This window comes from Seriola aureovittata, chromosome 10, assembly GCF_021018895.1.
Source record: "Seriola aureovittata isolate HTS-2021-v1 ecotype China chromosome 10, ASM2101889v1, whole genome shotgun sequence".
NCBI lineage: Eukaryota > Metazoa > Chordata > Actinopteri > Carangiformes > Carangidae > Seriola > Seriola aureovittata.
In genome coordinates this window covers 5,876,557-5,899,842 of record NC_079373.1, presented here as the reverse complement: position 1 = coordinate 5,899,842, position 23,286 = coordinate 5,876,557, and the positions used below count along the sequence as shown (strand labels likewise).

At 41.6% G+C, this 23,286-nt stretch overlaps 2 protein-coding genes across 2 annotated transcripts in view; both read right to left on the bottom strand.

Moving 5' to 3' along the window:
• The window catches only part of LOC130176181 (uncharacterized), a 46,597-nt gene extending 34,996 nt beyond the window's left edge, over positions 1-11,601 (bottom strand). The window contains exon 1 of the mRNA XM_056387122.1: positions 11,474-11,601. Coding sequence (XP_056243097.1) covers positions 11,474-11,601 — 128 coding nt within the window. The remainder of the gene's footprint in view (positions 1-11,473) is intronic.
• Positions 1-23,286, bottom strand: part of LOC130175908 (leucine-rich repeat and immunoglobulin-like domain-containing nogo receptor-interacting protein 1) — a 328,392-nt gene that overhangs the window by 294,582 nt on the left and 10,524 nt on the right. The window lies entirely within an intron of this gene.

Sequence of the window (23,286 nt, the reverse complement as noted above, 5' to 3'; positions counted from 1 at the left end):
CATATGAATTTGATGATCAGACCCCTACCCTACACAGCGCTGTCATGGGCAACAGATTTGTGTGGGAGTTAGGGTGTGAGGGAGAAAGGGGCGGGGTGTCAGTGTGCGGGGCTAACATCTGTTTCAAAGCAACCCCGGGCCCATGCCTGTGTGTTTGACCTTGCGTCAGCAAAGTTGGCTGGGGCTCTCTTCCATGGACAACACGTCGCCTATGGCATAAACAAGAGGAAGTGATGCTTAAACACAACTCTGCTGTGTCCAGAAAAGAGCAGCATTATCCCCCCGAATCACACTTGCATTCACTGACACAAACACTCTTCTTTGCTTGCACTTGATGCACAAATATCCATTCACAGACACACAAGCTAATGCTGTTGTGCTGAGCTCCATATTTCCTTGCCTTAGGCCTCGGAAGGAGCACTGGAGTACAGTCGTCTGGCTTGCATGATTGCAGCACAGGGTCAGCCTTCAGATACACAGCTGCTTCCCCCCCTCACACATCCCACCCACCCCACCCACCCTGAGCTGCATGCATACGATAATTATATTAATGTTCGTCATGCGCGCACACACATGCAAACACAAGCAAAAATGCAGCACATGTGCGTCCGCAAACGCAAACGAATGCAGAAGCGTATACGCACCAAAACACACAGACACAAACGCTCAAACAGCCCTCCAGGCTTTATTTGTATAAACAGAGGTTCTGCTGGAGCTGTGCAGCCGACCTGCTTTTCTGTGTCTGTGCCTCCTTCTTTTTTTATAATGTGGTCTTAAACAACAGCTGTCTTGCTCCTGTAGATCTTTCTTTCTCCATCACCATCTCTCCATTTCCCTCTCTCACTCTTCCTCTCTGTCATCTTCGTTTCTCTCCCAGTCACTCTCCTCTCTCTCTCTCTTCCTCTCTCTTTGCTCTCTCACTGTCTGTTTGTCATTCTGTCTGCCTTTTGTGATGTCTCATTACCAGAGAGGGTAAGCAGAGAATGTTTTCCTTCTGTCTCTTCTCTGTCTCTGCTCCACCTTCCTCCTCTCTCTGTCTCTCTCTCTCCCTCAGCTAGTTCTCTCTTCAACCCCTCTCTTCCTCTTTCGTTCTGCACTTTCTTGACCCTGATTCCTCTCTCTCACCTTTCTTTCCCAGCACTATCCTTACTGTCTATCACAGACTCAAGTTGCCACAGCTTTTGCATCCCTGCAGCATCAGGAGGAGGATGAAGGGAGAAGAGTGTTAGCGGGGGGAGAGCAAGAGCTGGCACTGATGTTGGCATCTGACTGGCACAGGGAGCACCCAGCTAAGTGGACTCAGATAACTGTTCACTTCTCCGGAGCACTGCAGTCCAGGAATCCTCAGGGTACCAAAAAAACTTCACCCATCTGCCTCACCCCTCTGACATCACTGACATCCTATTAATCAAATTAGAGTTCCATATGAAGGGCAGTCCAGTAAGATGGCCAAAAGTAAGTGTACAACTGTGCATGACTGTTGAACAGTTGCTAACATGCTGCTATGTTGCTCCAATGTCATCGAAGGGTTTTCTCCCATTCAGCCTCAGGAGTATCAGTAAGGTTGGCCCCTGATATTCAGCTACCTGCCTCACTGAGTCCGAGTCCCAGTTCATTCCAAAGGTGTTGGATGGGGTTGAGGTCGGGGCTCTGTGCAGGCCGGTGAGGTTTTACATGCAGGATCCGCTCATATTTAAAGAAGCAACACGTTGAACAGGTGTTGAAACATAGCTGGAAGCACACCACCGTCTAGCCCTGATGGAAATTCGGTCTCAATAATTGTAGCCAATCTTTGTAGCATCTGTTAAGATGGAAATCTATTATGTCAGTAAAGCAACAACCACAAAATGTTACTTTCTTTCATCAGGAGAATAGTTCAACATTTTGGGAAATACGCTCATTCACTTTCTTGGCAGAAGCTATAGAAGACTGATACCACTCTCATGTGTCTGTTCAAACCAAGTGAACTCAAAGGGTGACGCAGTATTTCTTCCTTTGTTTCCAACTGGAGTGCTGCTCAGCAGTGATGTGCTCAGTGCTGCCAACAATTTCCAAAAGATTATTTATTTATTTATATATATAGCCATTTTATTAATAGTTTGCTCTGTCATGCTGCTGTATCAAACATCTTCAAGGTAATCATTGTGTGCTCTAGAAAATGCCCTGAGAGCCCCAAAAGTCTGTGCAAAGGCGTGTCCACATACTTTTGGCCATACACTGTCGCCTGATGTAATAAGACAACAAAGGTCACACATAAGTCACTTAAATCTAGATGTTTCTGTCCCCGTCTCTTGATCTCTTCTATTCCCCTCTCTCTCAGTGCAAACCCCCACTGCCTGTTTCCATCCATCTTCCACTTGCTCTCACTCCTCCTGTCATTCTCCTCCTCTCTCTGTCTCTCTCCCTTTCTCTGCGCTAATCTCCCATTACCAGAGATGCCATGTTAGAGAATGAGTGTTTGAGGCAGCAGAGGCGTGTGTCTCTCCGTCTGCAAAGGGGCCAGCTAAACCGAAGACTACTCTTTGAAACGTATACATCCAAATCTCTTCCACCCCACACACTTCCCATCGCACAAGTCTCAATGCCACTTACAAAGCTATACATTTACAGAGCAGTCGATGGGAGGCGAGCTCTGTTTTCATGGTGTGTTTATCAGACTTATGGGAAGAAAATAACAAGAGGATTTACTGAAGCACAATGTGGCCCCCTGGTGACAGGCACGGGTGCTGTAGATGCACTGCAGAGGTTTTCCTCCCTCAGCCTGCTGCCCAGTTCTGTGCTCTCATTCTGTTCACACAGTCTGTGCTTTAACTGTCAAGTCTGCAGCTGATTTAAGAAAGATACTGCAGCTCCATCCAAAGGCTGCAGAGTTGTTTTTGGAGAGGCAGATGGTTTACCGCGTTAGTGAGCGTAATTTCTCAGTGGGTAAAACCATTTGCAGTGTGTTTATGGTTTTAATAGTTTCAGTCCAAATCATGACCTTGTGGTTCTGAGTATCTCAGTAGAGACAGCATGGCGCCAGATTCACTAAGATCAGGAGACTCATTCCTACTGCGATTATCCAGCTGAAAAAGGGTCAAATCATCCATTTACGAAAGAAACACATTTTCTCACATACTTCTAGAGCCATACCTTTTTTTATACTTATTTTTATGTGGCCAGGCCTTGGGATTTCTGCCTCCTCACCAGTAGGGTGGGTGGGTGTATTTATGTTTGTGATGCTATTGGAAAGTTATATTTATAAAAAGACCTGTCAGCCCCATTGTGGAGAATCGCATGACTTGACATGCATCAGCTGGCACGCTTAGCACACATCGAACTCATCATACAGACAGAAAAAGTGGTCAAAGTACAGCAGCTGAAACTGCTTTTCTTATGAAGAGTTAGCCTGCTGTTCATGCAGTATAAAACGAGAAGTGTTTCATCACACTTGTCAGCCTGTGATGCCCTTAGTTAAGTCTATAGAAACAGTGGTGCTTTGAGCTAAATGCTAACATCTGAAATGCTCACAATGACAATGCTAACATGCTGATAGTTAGCAGATAATGTTTACCATTGTCACCATTAGTGTGTTAGCATGCTACATGTGCAGCTGAGGCTAAGGGAATATCATTTTCTTCTTCATCTAGACATGAAATATATGGAAAATTCTGTGGATAAAAACACTATCCTGTAAATGCTTTCCCTGTTACATATGACATCACTCACTGAGTCATGATTTTCTGGGAGTAGTTAAGATTTTATAATTTTACAAAATGACATCAGTTTAGCCTAAATTTGATAATAAAAATCAAAATATTTAACATTTTCCAAATAAGTCACAATCTGTCATTTTCTTTTTAAACATCAGATCATCTGTGATACTATTTTTTTTTTTTTTTTTTTTTTTTTTTTTTTTTTTTTTTTTTTTTTTTAAATCAGCCAAGTTTATGGCTGTAGTAATCATTTTATCAGTCTGACTTTGAGTAGTAATACGAAGCAGCTAAACAGGATGGATATGACACGTATTAGGCATCTAACAGCTTGTTGACATTTTCTGCTACCATCCCATTATGATAAATAAAACCTTTACAAGCCCACAGCTAAAGCTTTAACGGACAAATAAATTCTAGATTGCATTTTTAAGCTGCATTGACATAATGAAAACAATACATCCCACTGAGGCCAGGCAGACATCTTGACACTGCATTCACTATTTTCATGTGTTGCTTTCCTTTGCCTCAGACGCTGAGGCTGGATAGCAGGTTTTCTGTCAACATGAGATCTTCTAATCTCAGGGTGGTGACAGTGTGAGTGACGCGTGAGAGTGAGCACGTCATTATACAGATATCACACAGAGCATTAACAAGCGAGAGGTAATTGTACGCATACTGAGGAGAACGCACGCGTTGAACGGTTCACAGTTGAAGATGCTGACCTTCATCTTGTCACCTCTGAACTCATCCTTATGAATATCATTACAAATAGGCCCACATCTTTTCTATATAAAGCTGAAACTTGATAATAAAGCTGAATCTCCATAGTTCATCAACATCCGCCGGTGAGAGCAGCAGCATCGCACAATACATGAGCTTGATTCCGTGAAAGCTGTTTCGAACAGACTACAGGCTGGTTGATAAAGAAACCAGATGGTTGCTGTTTTTTCCTGCTTAAAGAAAAAAAAAAAAACATGGCCATCAATAAATTATGAAAGAGCTCATTTGGCTGTCACTTTGTTTTTCATAGGTCACATATTCCTGGCAGTAGGACAGAACAGAGACAAACCTGCAAACACCCTAGCAAACCACCCACGATCTGCAGCCCACCAACAACCCTCCTCCACGGCTACACACCCTCTTCCACCCCCACCTTGTACCCCGGCAACCTTCACAACCTCCTTGCAAGCTGTTCACAGCCTTGCCTCGCTTTCATTTGTTTCTGGCGCAGCGAGGGGCCCTGTGGCACTGGTTAGTTTCCTTAGCATCCTCTGCAGTACAGTCACACTAACAGAGAGGCTTTGTTAAGTGAGTCAGTCCAACAGACGGAGAAACATACATACAAGCAACATCTTAGTTTATGTGGACTGGGAACCTTCCAAGACACAACTAAGATGGTGAAAAAAAAATTTAAATAGTCGTGACCAGAATCTGTAGCTCATTCTCTACAGTGAACACTTGAGCAGGCTTTGCAAACCTGAGTTTTAATGCTTCAGTAATGGTTTGGGTTTAATTCCTGTATGCTGAAGCTATGGAGTGGAATATATTATTTCATGCCCGCGTTATGTACTGGAAGAAATTACCATTTACCTTTTAAAAATATCCACATTGCACTGATCGTTAATGGTGGAACTAAATTGAGATTGCTAAAAAGCTCTCCCTTGCAAACACTGTTATGTAACCCATCTGTTCCCTGCTCCAGGATGTTTTCTATTAATTGTCTGTAAATGATGCATTCAAGAGGAACATACTGTATGACTTAAAACCAGGGTCTGACATAAGGCCAAAACTCATTAATGCTGAATTTGACATGCATCACATCGAGTGCTGTTTCTGATGTTGCCACGGGCAAACTACAGATGGGAGAAGTTGAAGCATCAAGGGAACAGCTCCACAGAGTTCTGAATTTCACTGGCTATTGGCCTAATGAATGCATCCTTTAAAAAGATATTTTCAACCATTTCACATCTGAATTTATCCATTTTAAAATGTTAAACTTCAAGCAGTTTGTCTGTTCAGCAGTTTGGCAACAAAGAGAGACCAGCCCATGATGAAGTAAAATCTGAACAAGAGGCAGCAACTTGGCTAAGCCAATAATCTCAACATATCATCGGTTTATTGAGCTACAGTCAGACTCACAACAGACATACATATCAGCTAACTCTATAACAAGTACAAAAAACACTAATGGTGTGGAAAAAGCTTTGGCAACAAAAAATGATGCACCTACTGTTATGTGACCAACTTGCCTATAGTAAAAATCCTGGAGCTCACTAATGGCTCTGGTCGTCCTGTGGAATGTCGGTCTCTTCTTCACTCATTTCACCTCCTTCGTTGAAAGCATCTTTTTGCATTCTGCTGAAGAAGCTACAGCTGTTTGGAGAGTGTTCCTTCAGTGGGTCCACCATCTGCTATTTTTTTTGCAGGTTTACACTGTCCATTTACAATGAGGCTGTTCTCTTCCTGTATTTGCTGAAGCATGTCCTGTCTCACATATGTGAAGAATCACTGGATTTAATGTGCTGACACAAAATATTCTACTATTCTGCTTTTACCAATGGACTTGAAAGAATCTTGTAAATTTTTAAGGGCCTCTAAAACAGTTTTAGTGTGCTGGTATTCACAATAATTACTATTTAAACATTTCTACTAGACCTCAACTTAGACAGTCAATTTCCTTTGGAAGTGTACTACACTGATTCAGAAGTAGCTGCTGAGAATCAAGCTGCTCTTTGGTGCTGTTGGAAGTATTTCATGTTGTTTTTTGTTTTGTTTGAACATCTGGGCCAAACCTCAAATGTGTAATACAGCTGCCTTACATGAAAAGCAACAGTGCACTGAATATAGAATGAGACTATGCCTACACAAGTTTTTATGCCTCCACACCGGCGACAGCCAGAGGCAGAGGTATATTGTTTTCAGGCTGTCCGTCCATCCGTGTATGTACATCCCATTCTCGTGAACGTGATCTGTCAGCGAACGCCTTCAGGGATTTTCTTCTCGAGTCCACTTGGACTCGAGGATGAACTGATTGGATTTTGGCGGTCAAAGTTCAAGGTCAGGGTGATCTCATGTACTTCTGAATACAAGATATCAGGAACACCCAGAGGGATTTTAATAACTTCTGGCACACAATGTCACAAAACATGTTTTTGGCCCCAACTCACAAATTCATAAACTAATTATGGGACAATTTAACTCAAATGCCTGTAAGAAAACATTAACATTTCATATTCAAATGGTCAAATGTGATCTTCACTGTGATGTCATAATCTTCTGCAAAAACACTCATTCAGTGCTGTAATTCAGGAAGGGGAGATTGTGACCATATTTCCTGCAACTTGACTGGTTGGCGGAGGCAAACAACCACGAGGCGGTTGTTGTAGTGCAAATAGTGTAGGGACTGTAGTGACTTTGCCGTTACTGTTGATCGTCTCTTTACTAGTAGCAAACCTCTCAGAGGACTGATTGTGTGATGGCGATGCTATCAGAACCTGCACAGCAACACTGATGCTAAGTGTAAGGAGGAGAGGAGTTTCATTACATGCCTGTCACATATAACTTCACAGAGATTGCTGGCTCCGAGTTCAGACTGTTGACTTTCATTCACCCCAGCAGTGTGATATTACTGACAGAGCTGGCCTCCTGGCAAATTCAAGCTAACTATGACAGATATTGAGACAAGCTCAATAAACAGCTGTCCATGCTTTGTTTGTCCAAGACTTATATTAGCTTGACCTCTCACCCCTATATTCTGCTGTTGGATGACTGACTTCTGAAGTCTTTTGTCTTGACTTTTTTACATTGTGTGGCTATGATTAGTTTTTCCACACACAAAGCTAAATGTTAATTCAACTGCTTATGTTATGCTTATATTGTGAATCTGTCAAGAGGTCCTTAAAAGAAGATTCTTAAAGCAGCTGGTTAAATAAACAAATGCAATGCAATTAATTCATAATGTAAAAATTTGTTTGCATTATTGATTTCATCAGATTAAATGTGCATTTAAAAGAACTAGCCGTTTTTTCTAACAGCTGTTATTTAAAAGTGGCAACAGACAACCCCTCCCTCCTCTCCCCCCAGCGTTTCAATCTGGTATTACTGTTGGCACCGCTGTGTAGCAACTAACAACAACAACATAGGCATGTTCACTGATGAGGTAAAGTGAAATTGTCATAATTTTACATGGAATAATAACATAGTTTGAGTATTGCTTTGCACGATCAAGTAACTACAGCAGGAGTTGGCATCTGGGTGGAAGCTGCAGCAGAAGAAAGGAAGGAGGAAGAGTGTATTCATTCCTTTAGTCTATAATGGAGACATGAACGCAGACAGAAATTCTTTAATGTGTCTTTAGAAAAATCAAACTGGGTTGGTATATATGCTAGTTCCAAAATGAAACAGTTGAGCCTTCATTTTCCCAGGAGATTTCATACCCAGTGGGTGACAGAATTACACCATGTAAGTGAGGCTTACAGGGAACCAATCTAAACGCTGATGATGTCTTTTTTTTTTTTTTTTTTTTTTTTTTTTTTTAAATATAGCATTACACTGTGCAATCAACATTTACTTCATCATGATAAGTTAAAGCAAAAAACTTGTTTAACATGTGACCACATTCCACAATAACAGACAGTGGATGATCTACAATTGTTGGAATATGAGAACAAAAATGTGTTTTAGATTAGAAACTGAGCCAAATGCTTAGTAGTTTAAAAGATATTTATTCAGTGTTCTCCATTCCCTTTTTTCTGAAGCTTGAATCGACTGAGCCTAAATAGCGGCAGAGTTTTGATAATATAACTGTCATTCTGAAATGAGTTCATTATGCACTGTTATCATGTTAGATGTGCTCAAAACGGCACTGCCTGAGACTTAACTTCTCACTTGGCGTGAGAAGCCCAAATTTATTTTGCCAGAATTCAATACCGTCATTTAGTGCTTTGCTCCCTCTCTTGGTTCGACTAATCCTTTTTACTCCCACACTGATGGCTGAAAAGGGAGAGCGAGAGAGAGACGGAATGAGATAGAAAGAGGACGAGAGCGTGTGAGGGAGGTGAGAGTGAAAAATTAAGTCAGAAGTTGTGAGGGAGGACTGAGGTAAGGAGGGGAGTACATCAGGGAGGAGAGTGGGGGAGATGGGGAAAAGTGAACTTCAGGACAGGAAAGGACCAGAAGGCAAGGGAGTAAGGACAAAAGGAGCCCTAGAGGACATGAGGAAGAAAGGTTAGAAGTGCTCAGGACTGTCCATTCTCACTACAGCTTGGCAAGTCACTCAGCCTCTGCAGACGTGCAGCAGGAGTGCTACCACAATGGTTCTATTACCGAAGGCCAAGCCATCACCAAGGACCTCTCCAAGAACATGTTTCCCTTAGAAGCTGCCGGCTGTTATTCTCACTGCTTTTCAGCTTACTCTTTTGAGATTCTTTGATATGAGCATGATGTCCTAAAACACATATACTCAGACTGAGGAGGAATACATTTTCACACCACAACATGATGTCAGAGGTGAGACTGACATTAAAATTAAAATGCAGAGGAGAGAATGGTGGATAAACATAGACATCTGCCCTCATATTTTGGACATGCATCTACTAACATGCCCCCACATATAGAACACTTGCCACAATATGCCGATAGAGTGCAGAATGACAGAAACAAAATGAGACTATGACCTTGTGAGATAGCCTCAGCCCCATGTGTTTATTATATTGATCCTAGGTGTCGCATTTCACACCATGTTTGGTCTTATACAGAGGTTTAACTACAAACTCTTATTTTTATCTGAGCAGTGCGACATAGTTAGATTAGAGTTAGGGTTAGCATAACATTAACATTAGCTGACTGCAATTATATGGCACCAAGGTTGTGTGAAACAGGCTGACAACCACAAATAAGATTAACAACTGAAGAAGAAAAGAGAAAAGTATTTTTTTCAAGACTACTTTAAAGTCATTTTCCTCTCTCACACTATTTGGTTGAAGTTTATGTAACATTTCGTCATTCAAAAAGGTGTACTAGAAAACAGGGTTTTGTAGCTGTAACCCTCGTTTTGTAAGTGTGTCCATTTATGTTTGTATCTGTAACCGTACTCAAGTTTTAATCTATAAAGCAGTTTTGTAGACTTGCCCATTTTGTTTTCTGCCTGCAAACTCTGATTTACAAGCTCACTTTCACATGCTGTGCAGCAAAAAAAAAAAAAAAAAAAAAAAAAAAAAAAACACACTTACATATGTGCACACCCATATTTTTGACAGGTTCACTGCTTGGTAATGTTTTATACACAGGCTGTTGCAAAAGAAAAAGGCAGGTCATAGGGGAAAGAGGGCAGGATCTCCATCTTCTGACCAATCAGTGTTTTTGTAATAATAGTTAGTCAACACTGTCAGTCAACCCTTATTGCTCTCAGACAACTAAGCACTGCTGGGTCAACATTGAAAGACGGACTCCACCAGGCCTCTGTGACACCATTAGGCCAACAAAATACATAAACTCATGTCCGATGTAACACTGTTTTTGGAAAGGTAAAAAAACGAAATGTTTAAACACTGATCCATCCTAGTCAAGTGACTAATGTTAGTCACCAAGCTAACTAGCATTATCATAACAAACATTATCCCCTCCCTGTTTGTAGCATCTTTTTGAATTACACTGCTCAAAAAAAAAAAAATCAAGGTAACAAGTAATCATCACAGTATAACACCAAGTCAGTTAAACTTCAGGGATATCAATCTGTCCATTTAGGAAGCACAAGTGATTGTGAATCAATTTCACCTGCTTTGTTGCAAATGAAAGTGACAACAGGTGCAATGGAGAAGCAAAAGCAAGACAACCCCCACAAAAGGAAATGCTTTTGCATGTGGTGGCCACAGACAGTTGCTCTCTCCCGATCCTTCCCGACTGATTCTTCTCTAGTTTTGTGTCTTGCTAGTGTCCTTGTCACTACTGGTAGCATGAGGCGGCACATGCAGTACAATCAGGTTGCACAGGTAGTCCAGCTCCTCCAGGATGGCACATCCATACATGTCGTCGCATGAAGTTTTGCTGTGTCTCCCAGCACAGTTTCAAGAGCATGGAGGAGATGCCAGGAGACCGGCCGTTACACGAGGAGAGCTGGACAGGGCCGTAGAAGTGGATCAACCCAGCAGCAGGACTGGTACCTGCTCCTTTGTGTGAGGAGGAACAGGAGCGGCACTGCCAGAGCCCTACAACGTGACCTCCAGCAGGCTCCTGGTGTGCATGTTTCTGACCAAACTGTCAGACAGACTCCATGAGGGTGGCATGAGGCCTTCACGTCCTAAGTCAGAACACCAGAATTAGCAGGTCGGCCATTGGTGCCCTGTTCTCTTCACAGATGAGAGCAGGTTCACACTGAGCACATGTGACAGACGTGAAAGAGTCTGGAGATGCTGTGGTGAATATTATGCTGCCTGTAACATCATCCAGCATGATCAGTTGGCAGTGGGTCAGTGATGGTCTGGGGAGGCAGATCCTTGTAGGGTCTCACAGACCTCCATGTCACAGCCAGCAGTACCCTGACTGCTGTTGGGTACCAGGATGAAATCCTCAGAGCGACTGTCAGACCTTACGCTGCAGTGGGCCCTGGCTTCCTCCTGGTGCAGGACAAAGGCCTCATGTGGCCAGAGTTTGTAGGCAGTTCCTGGATGATGAAGGCATTGATGCCATTGACTGGCTCTCATGTTCCCCAGACCTAAATCCAGTTGAGCACCTATGGGACGATATGCATCGGTGCATCCAATGCAGCCAAGTACCGTCACGGACTGTCCAGGAACTCACTGATGCCCTGATCCAGGTCTGGGAGGAAATCCCCCAGGATACCACCCACCGACTCATCAGGAGCATGCCCAGACGTTGTCGGGAGTGCATACAGGCACGCGAGGGCCATCCACACTACTGAGTCACATTATGAGTTGCGGTGATGAAATTCACACATGTTGAATCAGCTTGTGATTTCAATTTTTCACTTTGATTTTTGGGTGTGATTGTGAATCTAGCCCTCCATGGGTTGATGATTTTGGTTTCCATCGACCATTGTTATGTAATATTGTTCTCAACAAATATAATGTACATCAGTTAAGATTTTCAACTTCAATAATTTGTTCGAGTTATTTAAGTGTTCCCTTATTTTTTTTGGAGCGGTGTTTATAGTATGTCATACATCAGACACAAGTTTATATATTTTGTTCAATCGCTAGCATGTGTGGCGGCCTGGTGGAGTCCGTCTTATACACTATAGACCATATGCAGGTGACTTAGATTAAATAGTGATTCAGGGTTCGCATTAAAAGTTTTCCATGAAGTCTCAAGTAAGAACTGCACTGTTGCCGTCTATTGGTATGCATTATTAGATGGAATGATTTTGAGTTTGGGAACAATGCAATTTCACTGCAAGTATAACAGGATGAAAATCTACTGAATCATCGTATTGGCAGGATTATTGAAAACAACTTTCTATTTTCCCATTTTTCACCATCCAGAGGACAGGAAGTCAAATGGCATTTATTGAGCCTATAAGGCTTGGCCAGGGATAGTGGAAAATTGCTCATGAAAGTGAAGAAAATGGCTTGAAAAGAAGGGAGAGAAAAAAAAAAAAAAAAAAAACCTCCAAGATCCAGCTCTAAGCCATTACAATAGTGTAGAGGCAGAAAGAATAGTCAGAATGTAGGGCAAGAAAATGAGTGGGCACAATTAAAGATTATCTGGGACCTGAAATGGTCGATTCTGGGGAGGTGGGGGGTGTTAGGGGTGTAAAGGATGGTGTGCCATCTTGAAATTGACAACTCCATCTGATAGTCTATATTTGGCCAGTCACACACAGTAGGTGGAATTCAATCCCACGTCCCTCTCATCTTCCGCTCGTGCAGCTACTAGCAGCAAATGCCCAGCGCTCCAACCTGTGTCCCTGGCAAACAAGGAAGCAACATTCCCTCCTGCCAGCTTCACGGATGACTGACCCCCTCTCGCAGCTTCGTTTTGTAGCCTAATAAATAATGAAGGCTTGATTTCTCGGAGGGGTGTCTGCACACTGTGCACCTGGACACCCTGCATGTCTGCTGGCAGGCATTAAAAAGAGGCCTGCCAACTAAACTCAAAGAACCACAACCGCTTCCTGCCACCCACTACATCATGTTTAGATGAGAGAGGCATTTTGACTAAACTGACGTTTTTCCTCTCCTGAGAGTTTGCACATATTGGTGCAATGTTGAATTCCTTCACAGCTTGAATTCACTGGCAGTTGCCAACATAAATTAAACCCTGCTGCTCTCCACAAAGCAGCAAGACAGTTTTATAAACAAAGGGTCGCTGAGATCAAAATCACTAGCTAGGTGTAAAGATTAATTTCAAAGTTTCAGCAACTTGGCAGCAATCATTGGCCAAATATTCCTCGGATTTAATATAGCATCTGAGAGGAATGTGAATACAGCGTCATTTAAACATGTGAATCTCTCCTGACCTTTATAGTATACTAATCTAATGAGAAAAAACGGGACACATCAGAGTGGAGACCACATCTTTAATATGGGAATCAATCTTTCATACAGAGACAGAAGTGGTTTAATGATTAGACAGCCAGTGGCAAGCTCAAATTGCCAGACTGACTGGAAACCTGAGTAAAATTAATAAGGAAACTGAACAAAATAGACTTCTGTATGCCTCAACTAACACTGAGTTTCCTTCAGGCAAGGCAGTTACAGGAAACATCCACCCTCAAGTAGACTTGCATTATTACACATCAGTGTGGGATGTTCAGTGCATTCCAGGTGTTATTTCCCCAGGAAATGGTGTCATTTACTTTTTTTTTTTTTGTTTGCATGCATGCATTTTCCCTCAACTTCCCCCGTCCACTTCTACTTCAGTAAGCGATTTCCCACATTGCCTAGAATGACTCGAAAATCCCCAGAGTACAGGGAGGAACGGATTGCATTCACCAGAGGGTTATGCATGTAGGTGGAGAGAGCAAGGCGGGTAGCAACAGCATTAAAAAAGCAAGAGCATGAGCTTTTGCACTCAGGTGAAAGCAGTGCCTGACACAAAACGTATCATGTCTTGTAGCTATATTGTATTCAGGTCTACTGAGGAGCCTGTCAGAGAACGAATTTGTATCATTCATGGTGGCCTTCTGCTTGTATGGTGAACATGAGTGCACCATGTACAAAGAAATCCTTCTGTCACTCTGAGGACAATAAAACCTGACAATCAGGCTAACAATGTTTCAGACAAGTGGATTTTTCTCTTACAGCACTCCTTTCAGAAAATGTTGGAAGTAAACATGTTCCCTTCTAAAGAATCGATGGCAATAAAAGATTAAAGCAATAGCTCAGCAGCTTGGGAAACACGCTCATTTTCTTTCTTGTCAAGAGTTAGATGAGAAGATTGATACCACCCTCATGCCTGTATGGTAAATATGAGGCTACCAACAGGAGACGGGGGGGGGGGGGCAGCTAGCCTGGCTCTGTCCAGTTGCCCAGCAACCAGTGGCAACTTCAAGAATTTATAGCTACTGGCCAAGAAATAGCCTGCCACATGACCCCCAATAAAACTGCAACTGTTTTTATGCTTAGTTTTTTAAAGATTAAAACAAACAAGAAATGTGCACAGATTTTTACACACACTTTATTCTAAAGGTAACAAGCTCCTGGTCACTTGCCAATGTCAAACTCATCTTTCAAAAAACAACACCCCCACCAAAAGATCCAAAACCTAATATTAATAAATAATAATAGTTAAATTATGCATTCATTGTGTAAAAGTGTTTTATGGTGCATTTTTCCTTTGATAACAGGTCCAGTGATTGTTGACAGCACCCATAAATGCTATTGGGATTGTTCACTATGCAAACACTATGTGGCCAATGTGCCCCCTTTTTAAAAACTAAGCTTTACTCCGTGAGGGTATTCTCACATCCACACGTCTTAGGTGCAGGTGCGTTGGAAAGCGTCACTACAGTCTTTACATTGTGATGCTGAGCAAGAGCAGTGTGTGGGATATTCTTCTTTGCCACACTAAAAACTAACATGACGTAAAATGTCTGCTGCTGGGAAAAGGTTGGCGTTTTCTGTCAATAAATTGTATTTGATCTTTAATTATCAGTGAAAGCTTTGCTGATAACCAGGTGAAATGCGAACAGGAGTGAGGCTGCATACAGGCTCTGCTCGGCGAGTTTGCAGGTGCGGTCCAGTCTGGCTATTTCTTCATTTTCCTGCTGACCAGGCATCAGTACTCTTTAATAAGATTCATTCATCTTCCCTTCATGCTCCCTCTGCTTACTTCTTTATTGGATCTGACTGCTGATGGCTATTATTCCCTGTGGAATCTATTTACTCACCATTAAGGTAATATTACACTCACTTTGTATCAGAGTGAAGCAGCAGAATAGTATATCAAGGCTGGCAACTTGTTTTAACAGCTGGATAATTTAAGCATGTTACTGGGCTGGATAGTATGATCCTGGAGGCGAGATTAATATTTATGAAGTAAAATGCAAAAACACTGAGTGATTAAAAACTAATATTTCTGTTTCTGTACCGATACATATTAATGTACTGGATTTCTAATGCCTGGACTCTCCGGTTCAGATCAGGTGAAGCAGACAGCCGACATGTTTTGCAGGGTTTCTGCCAGTGAATTCCAAACCCGGCGGGCCGCTGGGCCTAAGCTGACCCCCTACCAGGCCTGGGCATCGGGGAATTTGGGGCAGCTCTGTTGGAAACCTGGATGTAATGATTGTAAAGCTCACCAGAGACATCTGTTGGTTAAAACACTTCATTGACCCACCAGCCTCTGGTCGACAAAGCCCAGCCGGCGAGCACCCCATTCTCGGTAACGCCGTTAGAACAAGAACAGCCAGAGTCGGAATGGCCATCGGGCAACGGCCCATCGGGACAAAACCCGGATAAATCTCCACATCATTTAAAACAAATCCATGAAGGTTTAAGCAGCCCTTCAGTGTCTTTACCGGCCCTCGCTGTATGCCTGTGATTTAGATCGTGCTGCGTGCACACATGCTCATTATTTCAGGCACTGCATTCAGTTAATTTATGTAAACATTTAAATGTGAGGAAGACAAACATAAAATCAACAACATAAAATGCATCAACAAATAAAAGCAACTGCTCTGAGAAAACAAGGCTGAGAGGAGCCTTTAATGGCTTTGGTATGCAACAATATAAGCTTACATACATAGATTTATACACACAATCTTTTTTTCGTATTTATCTACCAGTTGTTCAAACTCAGAGTTCAAGTATCTGAACTAATGCCTCTTAGGTTTTTAATAATACCTCAAAGGACAACAGTGCTTTATAGTGTTTCCCACACCCTCTCTTCTCCACATTCTTTCACATTTCAGACAAAAGAGTCAGAGCGTCTCAATATCCTGATTTAACCAGACTATTTGATTGATCTGATCTTGAAAATACTGTCGTATCTCACCATTGTAGGCCACAGAAAGCAGTCTGGTTTATATCCTATTGGTGTCAGCTGTAGCTGAAGGCAATGTGATGCATCAAAAAAGCTCTGGGACTCATTACCAATTCTCCCTTCCAAAGAGGGATTAAATATTATTTATAGGGCAGGGGGTAGACTTAAGTTCACTTCAATTGCTTCTGCCCCTGTTGTCAATCTAAATGATACGCTTGCAGACATGAGGCCTTTATTGGAGAGCTGGATGTATTGGCGAGTTGAAATTCTCCATTTCACCGTGTGATGAGCTGCAACCCAAATTATACTGAATGCGCAAGGAACAAGAAATTGAAATTGACTGACAACATGCAAGCAATGAGGATCCATCTATATATTCTGGGGCTATAATACAGGGTAATAAAAAGCTTTTGTAAATTAAAGGCAACCACTGAAGAACAAAAACAACCTGGAGTTTGATCTTAAGTACTCATCTCCTCAGAGCACAGCCGTGTGTTTTGTTTTTTTTTATTCCTTTTCTTTTCTCGCAGCACTAGCCCACCTTGCCCATTCGTTTGAGGTTATGGCGCACTAAAACACACTCCACTGCCTCCACTGACCCTGTCCAGCATCATAGATCTACATTACAGACTTGGTCCTGCTTAGGTTGTCTGTATGACTGATTCTGCCATGTGCCCCTCCTTCTCCTCCTCCTCTCTTCACAAGGACAGAACTTTGAGTTCTTGTAAAGTTTTTGGAGAGTGGCAGTGCAGTGACGAGCTACAGTGAGGTCATAACTCACAACTTCTCCTTTGTTTATGAAGAATCTTTTATTAGTCTGTGAAACTTCATCAATTAAGAAATACAATCTTGGAGATGGCATCTTCTTAGAGATAAACTCCCTGCAGCCGTGATTAAAGAAACCTGATGGTACATGGCTTTGCTGTTGTATCTTAACTTGCAAAGATTTTAAGTGTCATCTTAACACTGGAATTTGTGTTGCGGTGACTGAATGATAAGGACAGCGATGTCCTTCAGCACAGCCAAGTAGCACTGATCTTAGATGTTCACAGTGTAATCTAATAATCAGTACAGCTCTGGCACCCGTATTCATTTATTCTGTGTTTGAATGTTGCTCTGGCAAGCAGCAGCATGGGATTTAAAAGGCTTCCCTTTCATTAGCGATTCTGCTCGTACCTACACATCTCAGGATTTGTGCATCTATCACCTGCTTTCTCGTTAGGGTCCAAATCCTTTGTCACAGGACCGCGGCTTTATAAGCGGGTATCCAGCTCAGATTTTGGATGTTGATTTAATGGCGGCAGAGGATATTGATGGGCTCTACCCACAGCATGTCAGGATTCATTTAAGAGGAGGGTCTTTTGATGTCTCCTTGCGCAGACGAGGTGTGGAGTTATTACCTCTTCATCACAGGCTGCCCCCCCCCCTCCCATCTTTGCTCTGCCCCCGTCTCTCCATCTGTCTGTCTCTATCAATGTGTCTGCTGTCAGAGACGGTGGGAACCAAGCAGGAGGAAAAACATCTCAATACAAAGTAGCCTTCAAAATCTCAGCTCCACTAAAAGCAATTCCACCATGACGCCAGCGAGGCTGAGCTGTACTGTATCAAAGGTGTCAGTTGACTGCTTGACACAAGCCGCTGGATTTCTGATGGGGTTATTTCCCCAAAGACTTGCATTTACAGTATAACTGGCCCAAAACACAGCACCTTTGGTAGGTAGATACATTCAATTCAAATTTATTTCATAGAGCACATTTGGAAAAAAAAAGAAAGAAAGAAAAATAAAGAAAAACAGCTACCAGCTGACCAAAGTACATCAGAGTGTCATTTAATACACTTTCAGATTTACTCTCTTAGGGCATTCATTTTTTAAAAGATGTCAACAATGTTTCTGGCTATTTCACCTCATGCCTTGTGAGGACAGTCTCATTGCATTTGAAATATTCAAACGTCAAGGAAACTAAATCTTGAAGAACAATATCCCTTAATACAAAATATCTGTCTGCAACGTTTTTAAAAATGGAAACAAAAACAAGGATGAGCTGTTTTGGTCTTGATAAAATCGTTTATTCCTCATATAGCCCATTTATAAACTATATAACCACATACAGTGGCTTCAGGCCGTATTCAAACCCCCTTACTTTTTGCACATTTAAAATAAAACTGGACACTGTACTCTTTCAGGCTGTCACACTGAACAGCTCTCCCCCTTACATAAGCAAACCGACTGAACATATGGCTTGTGTTGTTCAGTCTAATCTTACTGAAGACCATTAAACTGCGTTATGTACTAGGTCACAGTTGTCCGTCATACTGGAGGGAGAGAGGGGAAGGAGGGAAATGGAAAGTCGATGGGAGTGTTCAGGATGACTTAGCCGTCCTCGCCATGATGAAGTGACACTGATTAACTCAGATTAAGACGTAGACGCCTGGTTTTCAGTTTGCCACCATCATTTTGCTAAGGTCAGACAATGTCTGGTAATTTCTTCACACTAGGAAACTTTTTTTTAAAGCACCATTGTTACCAAGTCCTATTCACTGTCCATGAAATACAATAGCTCATAACTAGGCGTTCGTGGTTTTGGTCATGATATATTTACCACTGTAATATTTGTTTGATCAATATTCAGTTTTTGCAACAGCAGTTGTCAATTGAATAACCATTTTAATAAAATATATTTTATAAAAAACATAATTGTGTAATAAATTGCGATGCAGATGATCAGTAGGTGAACAGACTTCATTAACAGAACTGTGTGTAATCAAACTGAAAAATTAAGGCCCACCTTTGTACACCAAACTCAATCATGTGGCTGTTAATGTTGTGATTAATAATATAGTTCGGAACGGATTTGTGATCACATTAAAAGTGCTTGGGTTTACAGCCTTTTAAACATAATGTATCACTATTTTTTCATATTTTCCAGCACATGACTAACCCTGCAGAGACAAAGTATTGTAGACGTTTTAAAGGATACTGAGCTATAAAATTAATACAAACATATTTATATTAAGTAGTTATAGGTTTTCTTCTTGACTTGCTATATTTCCCGCCCAGAAATTCTGTTGGTCTGCACTGATGTGTGGCCATAATGAGATGCCATAGTGATGATGGTGCATTTAAAAGATAACACTTTCATTACGCTTAAATAAATCAATTTAGGAAGGCAAAATTAAAATTACCCAGCTATGAACAATTTGAGGCAGTTGCGTATTAACAATCTGTAATTAAAGTGAAATGTAAAACCAGTTAGTCATGGCTCATTAAAGGCAAAAAACCCACTTCAAACTTTAGTTCAAGGAGGGTTCAGAAGTTCAGTGGAGATACGAGTGTCTAAATACTAAATATAGCCACTGGAGAGGGCATGGCCAAGTTTTCAAGTACCGGTATTTGATCGGGCTGAGTGAAGACGATATGCTGTGATCTCCAAGCAGACCTGGCCAAGCAGCGTCGTGATTTTTCCTTCTCTTGAACAGCGTGAAGTTGTGTTTAATTCCTTCAATGCTCTCCAGTAACTACATCTAATCCTGCACTCATAATTTCACAAATTCTTGTTTCTCATGTACCCCTGACTGCTTATGCCTCAGAGCCATTTCTTCATGATGAAGTGTTGAAAATGCTGCAAACAGAGTGGACTCCCATCTGTCTTTTGGTCATATAGAAAATGAAAGAGTCATGCCAGTTGAGCGTTAGCATGAAAAGGGCATTTGCTTATTTGTAATACCCTGGGCACTGCTCTGACCAGCCATGCTGGAAGGACGAGAGAGGGACAATAAAAAGCAAGGACATTGGGCCCCCTCCCCACTCACCCATCATCCTGCTCTCTCCTCCACACTCACAATGAGGAGGGAAATGATGCGTTAAACACAGTGGAGCCACTCATTCTATAAAACAGCGCCATGAAGGAGAGGAGCTATTGCTGGTTAAAAAAAAAAAAAAAAAAAAAAAAAAAAAAAGGCTGAAATGACAACTTGTTATTCACAGTTCTCAGACAATGTGCCTGCAGTTTTACAACTATGCGCTCCACAACTAGACACAAAGAATCCACCCACAAATCTAACCACATGGCAGATTTAGACTAAAATCAACAGTTAAACAGTTGGTCAAAAATTCACCATCACTACAAAATGGGCATGTGGATGGCACCGCTTATAATTACAATTCCTGAAAACCATCTGTACCCACTGTATATTTGTTAAAATTACAGTTATACACACACATTTCTGCAGGGCCTACAGCACCATGTGGTGCTCTTAAAGGATTCAACTGTGTAAACAAGTGAGTGTCGATTCCTAAAAAAAAGCTCCTCACAAATCTAAAAGGCACATGGGAAATGCAGGAGTATCAAGTTAAAAATCTTTGCTACTGCAGTTAATCTTTGTGCTCCTGGACTCAAAAAAAAAAAAAAAAAAGATCCAAGGAAGCAGCGGGTATACTGAAGAAATCTCTAATACACACAAACACACAACACAAATATGCACAACACCCACAACATAGGGGAAGCACAGCTGAAATTGAAGAGACTTAAGTGAAAATTTAATCGCTAAACCTCATTTGTCAGCGAGAGAAGAACAGAGGAGGTGGAAGTAGAAAAGAAAAGCATCGCCAGTCGGAGAGACACTGAATTTCTTCGTCTTCTTGTTTTGTTTTAATTGCTTTCTGCTTCCTTTTATTTTTACCCCTTGGTAGATAACAGTCGCTTCTCCCACTTCTGCACCATTCAGAAATCTGTATCTCTGAGAAATGTCTGTTGCAGAGCAAAACTATGATGTTGATATGTTATTCAAACCCATTCTTCATCGTATGTAAAACATATTTCATCATACATTTATTTTGTATTGTGTTTGCCTTGTTTGCTTTCATTTATATGCAAGAATCAAGAATCAATCAGGATCAGAGCCGATCGGGGCATAAAGAATAAATTAAGGCAGATGAAAATCCAGTCCTTTCTTAGCTGTACTATGTTTAGTTTTGCAACGTTCCTCTTCTTTACAGCAGCTTGGCTGTACAGTTTAGACTAGCATTATCATGCCAGTAAAAACTAGAATGTGTGTGAATGTGCATGTTGACTGTGCAAGTGAGTCAAAGTTGTGATGCCAGGATTCACAAAATAACAGTTCACAGATTAACTAAGTGCAGGCTCACAAAGAGCAGCGCACAAAACATTCAGGTAGCAGCCTCTGCTGCTGCCCGTCACTGTTACTGGTTAAATGAAAACTGATGCCAGTGGTAAATCATATTAGTTGTCACTAATGAATGTTAAATCCAGGAGTAACATAACCACAGGGCAAAATTAAACTAGTCTGTTTGTATTCCCTCTACAAGGTGATGAGGAAACACCCTCAACTCTGTAGCAACACTGTACAACCGCAAGTCGACCGATTGTGTAATTCCAGCAACTCCAACAGAGGAACACGTCTTACTCTAGTCAGATCACCTCGAGGAGTCACGATCGCCCAGTTATGCAGCAGTCACACAACAAAGTGACGTTCCCTCGTCAATGCAAAATAGGTGTGGGCCGGAAGTTTGTTGACATAAGCCCCTTTTAAAAAGCCTGATCAAGGTGGGTCGCTGTTCTGTACACGAACATGGAAAGAGGCAGGGTTGTAGTGCACTGTATATATTGTTAACATTTACAGTGTGTCCTTGATTTAATTTTTATGGAAAAAAGCCTAATAAACAAATGCTTTAAAAAAATTAATAAATATAAAAATTTATTGATTTTGCCCTGAAATTTCTAATACTGGTCTTTAAACTTTTATTCATATCATGTCAATAATTTAAGCTCATCAACCAGGAACTTCAGTATTTGGATCAATTTGCTCATGAAAAAAATCTTTAGCACACAGCTGTTATTTCATTGGGTCAGATACATATTTAATCAACATTTAGCACTGTAGCAACATCACAGCACCCTAATATCTTAGCACTGATCACTTGGTGAGTAAAGCATTATAGTAACTTACAGGTATGATGGTCAAAGTTGTGAAAAATAAGGACATTAGAAGAAGATTGTAAAAACTGAATTTTGTTTTCAAAACACACACAATGTGTGGTCTAAATGCACCTGAAGAACAACCCTTCAATTCTTTTCAGGCCAGTATCAGATTGTCTTTTGTCTTTTTCTGTCAAAAGCACAATTTCAACTGGGCAAATGAAAAAGATAGTAAATATATCTAATTGCCCTCAGGACAAAGTAATAAAAATCTCTGCCATTCTGTTTTCTGCACCGTTTTGCCCAAGGGCCTCCAAAGTTCCCATTCAGCTGTGAACAGACAGCGTTATTAAAATTTTGCTCAAACACACCAGGGCTCCTTGATGGACCCGGTCATGGCTGAACACCTGTGCAGAATCACAGCACATTTCAAGTCTGATTCTTTCATCTGTGCATGCTCCACTTCAGTAGACGACACGTTTAAGATGAAGACTAGGTCACCAGGTCCCTGTGCCAAAATGACCAAACTGAATTAAAACTCATGAAAACGAGAACATTCAATGGTACAAATAGATAGACACTGAAACTGAGAGTCAGTTTGGACAGATTGTTGGCTACTTCTATACAAGACAGGTACATGAAAGCTTGGGTGTTTGTTGTGCAGACAGCAATAGTGTCAAGGTCTATTGATTTAGCAGCCAGCTCCTGGCATAATCAAAGCCCATCCCAGAGGCAGCGCCGTCACTGCTCCACTGCACTCCAATCATATTTGCACTTGATCACATCCCAAAGAGCTTGTCACCTCAGTGTTTTGTGACACTTAAACCTGATATATACACCCCCAACTTGTAAGATGGAAGTTGACCTTCTTCTCCTCAGGTAAACTGCAGGCTCCAGTGCCTTCTGAATGAGATGTTGTTTCACTATAGCACCATGGAGTGCTTGTTAATGCCATGCATTATTCCACTAACCCACTAAAGAAAGCGTGGAGCAAACCGGGCCTGGTGTGGTAAATCTGAGTTTAGTAAGGGTTTGTGGATAAGTAGCCCTGTGGTTATCATCTGGCAGTTGACATGGATTTTCACACAATTTCAAACCTCAAGCTGGAAAGGCAAAGTAATCAGCAGCACATTTGCGACTGTCTTCAACAGACACAACCTTATTATAAGCACCTGTAGTGCACCAAGAGTAGAAGCAGGATTGTTTGCATTACA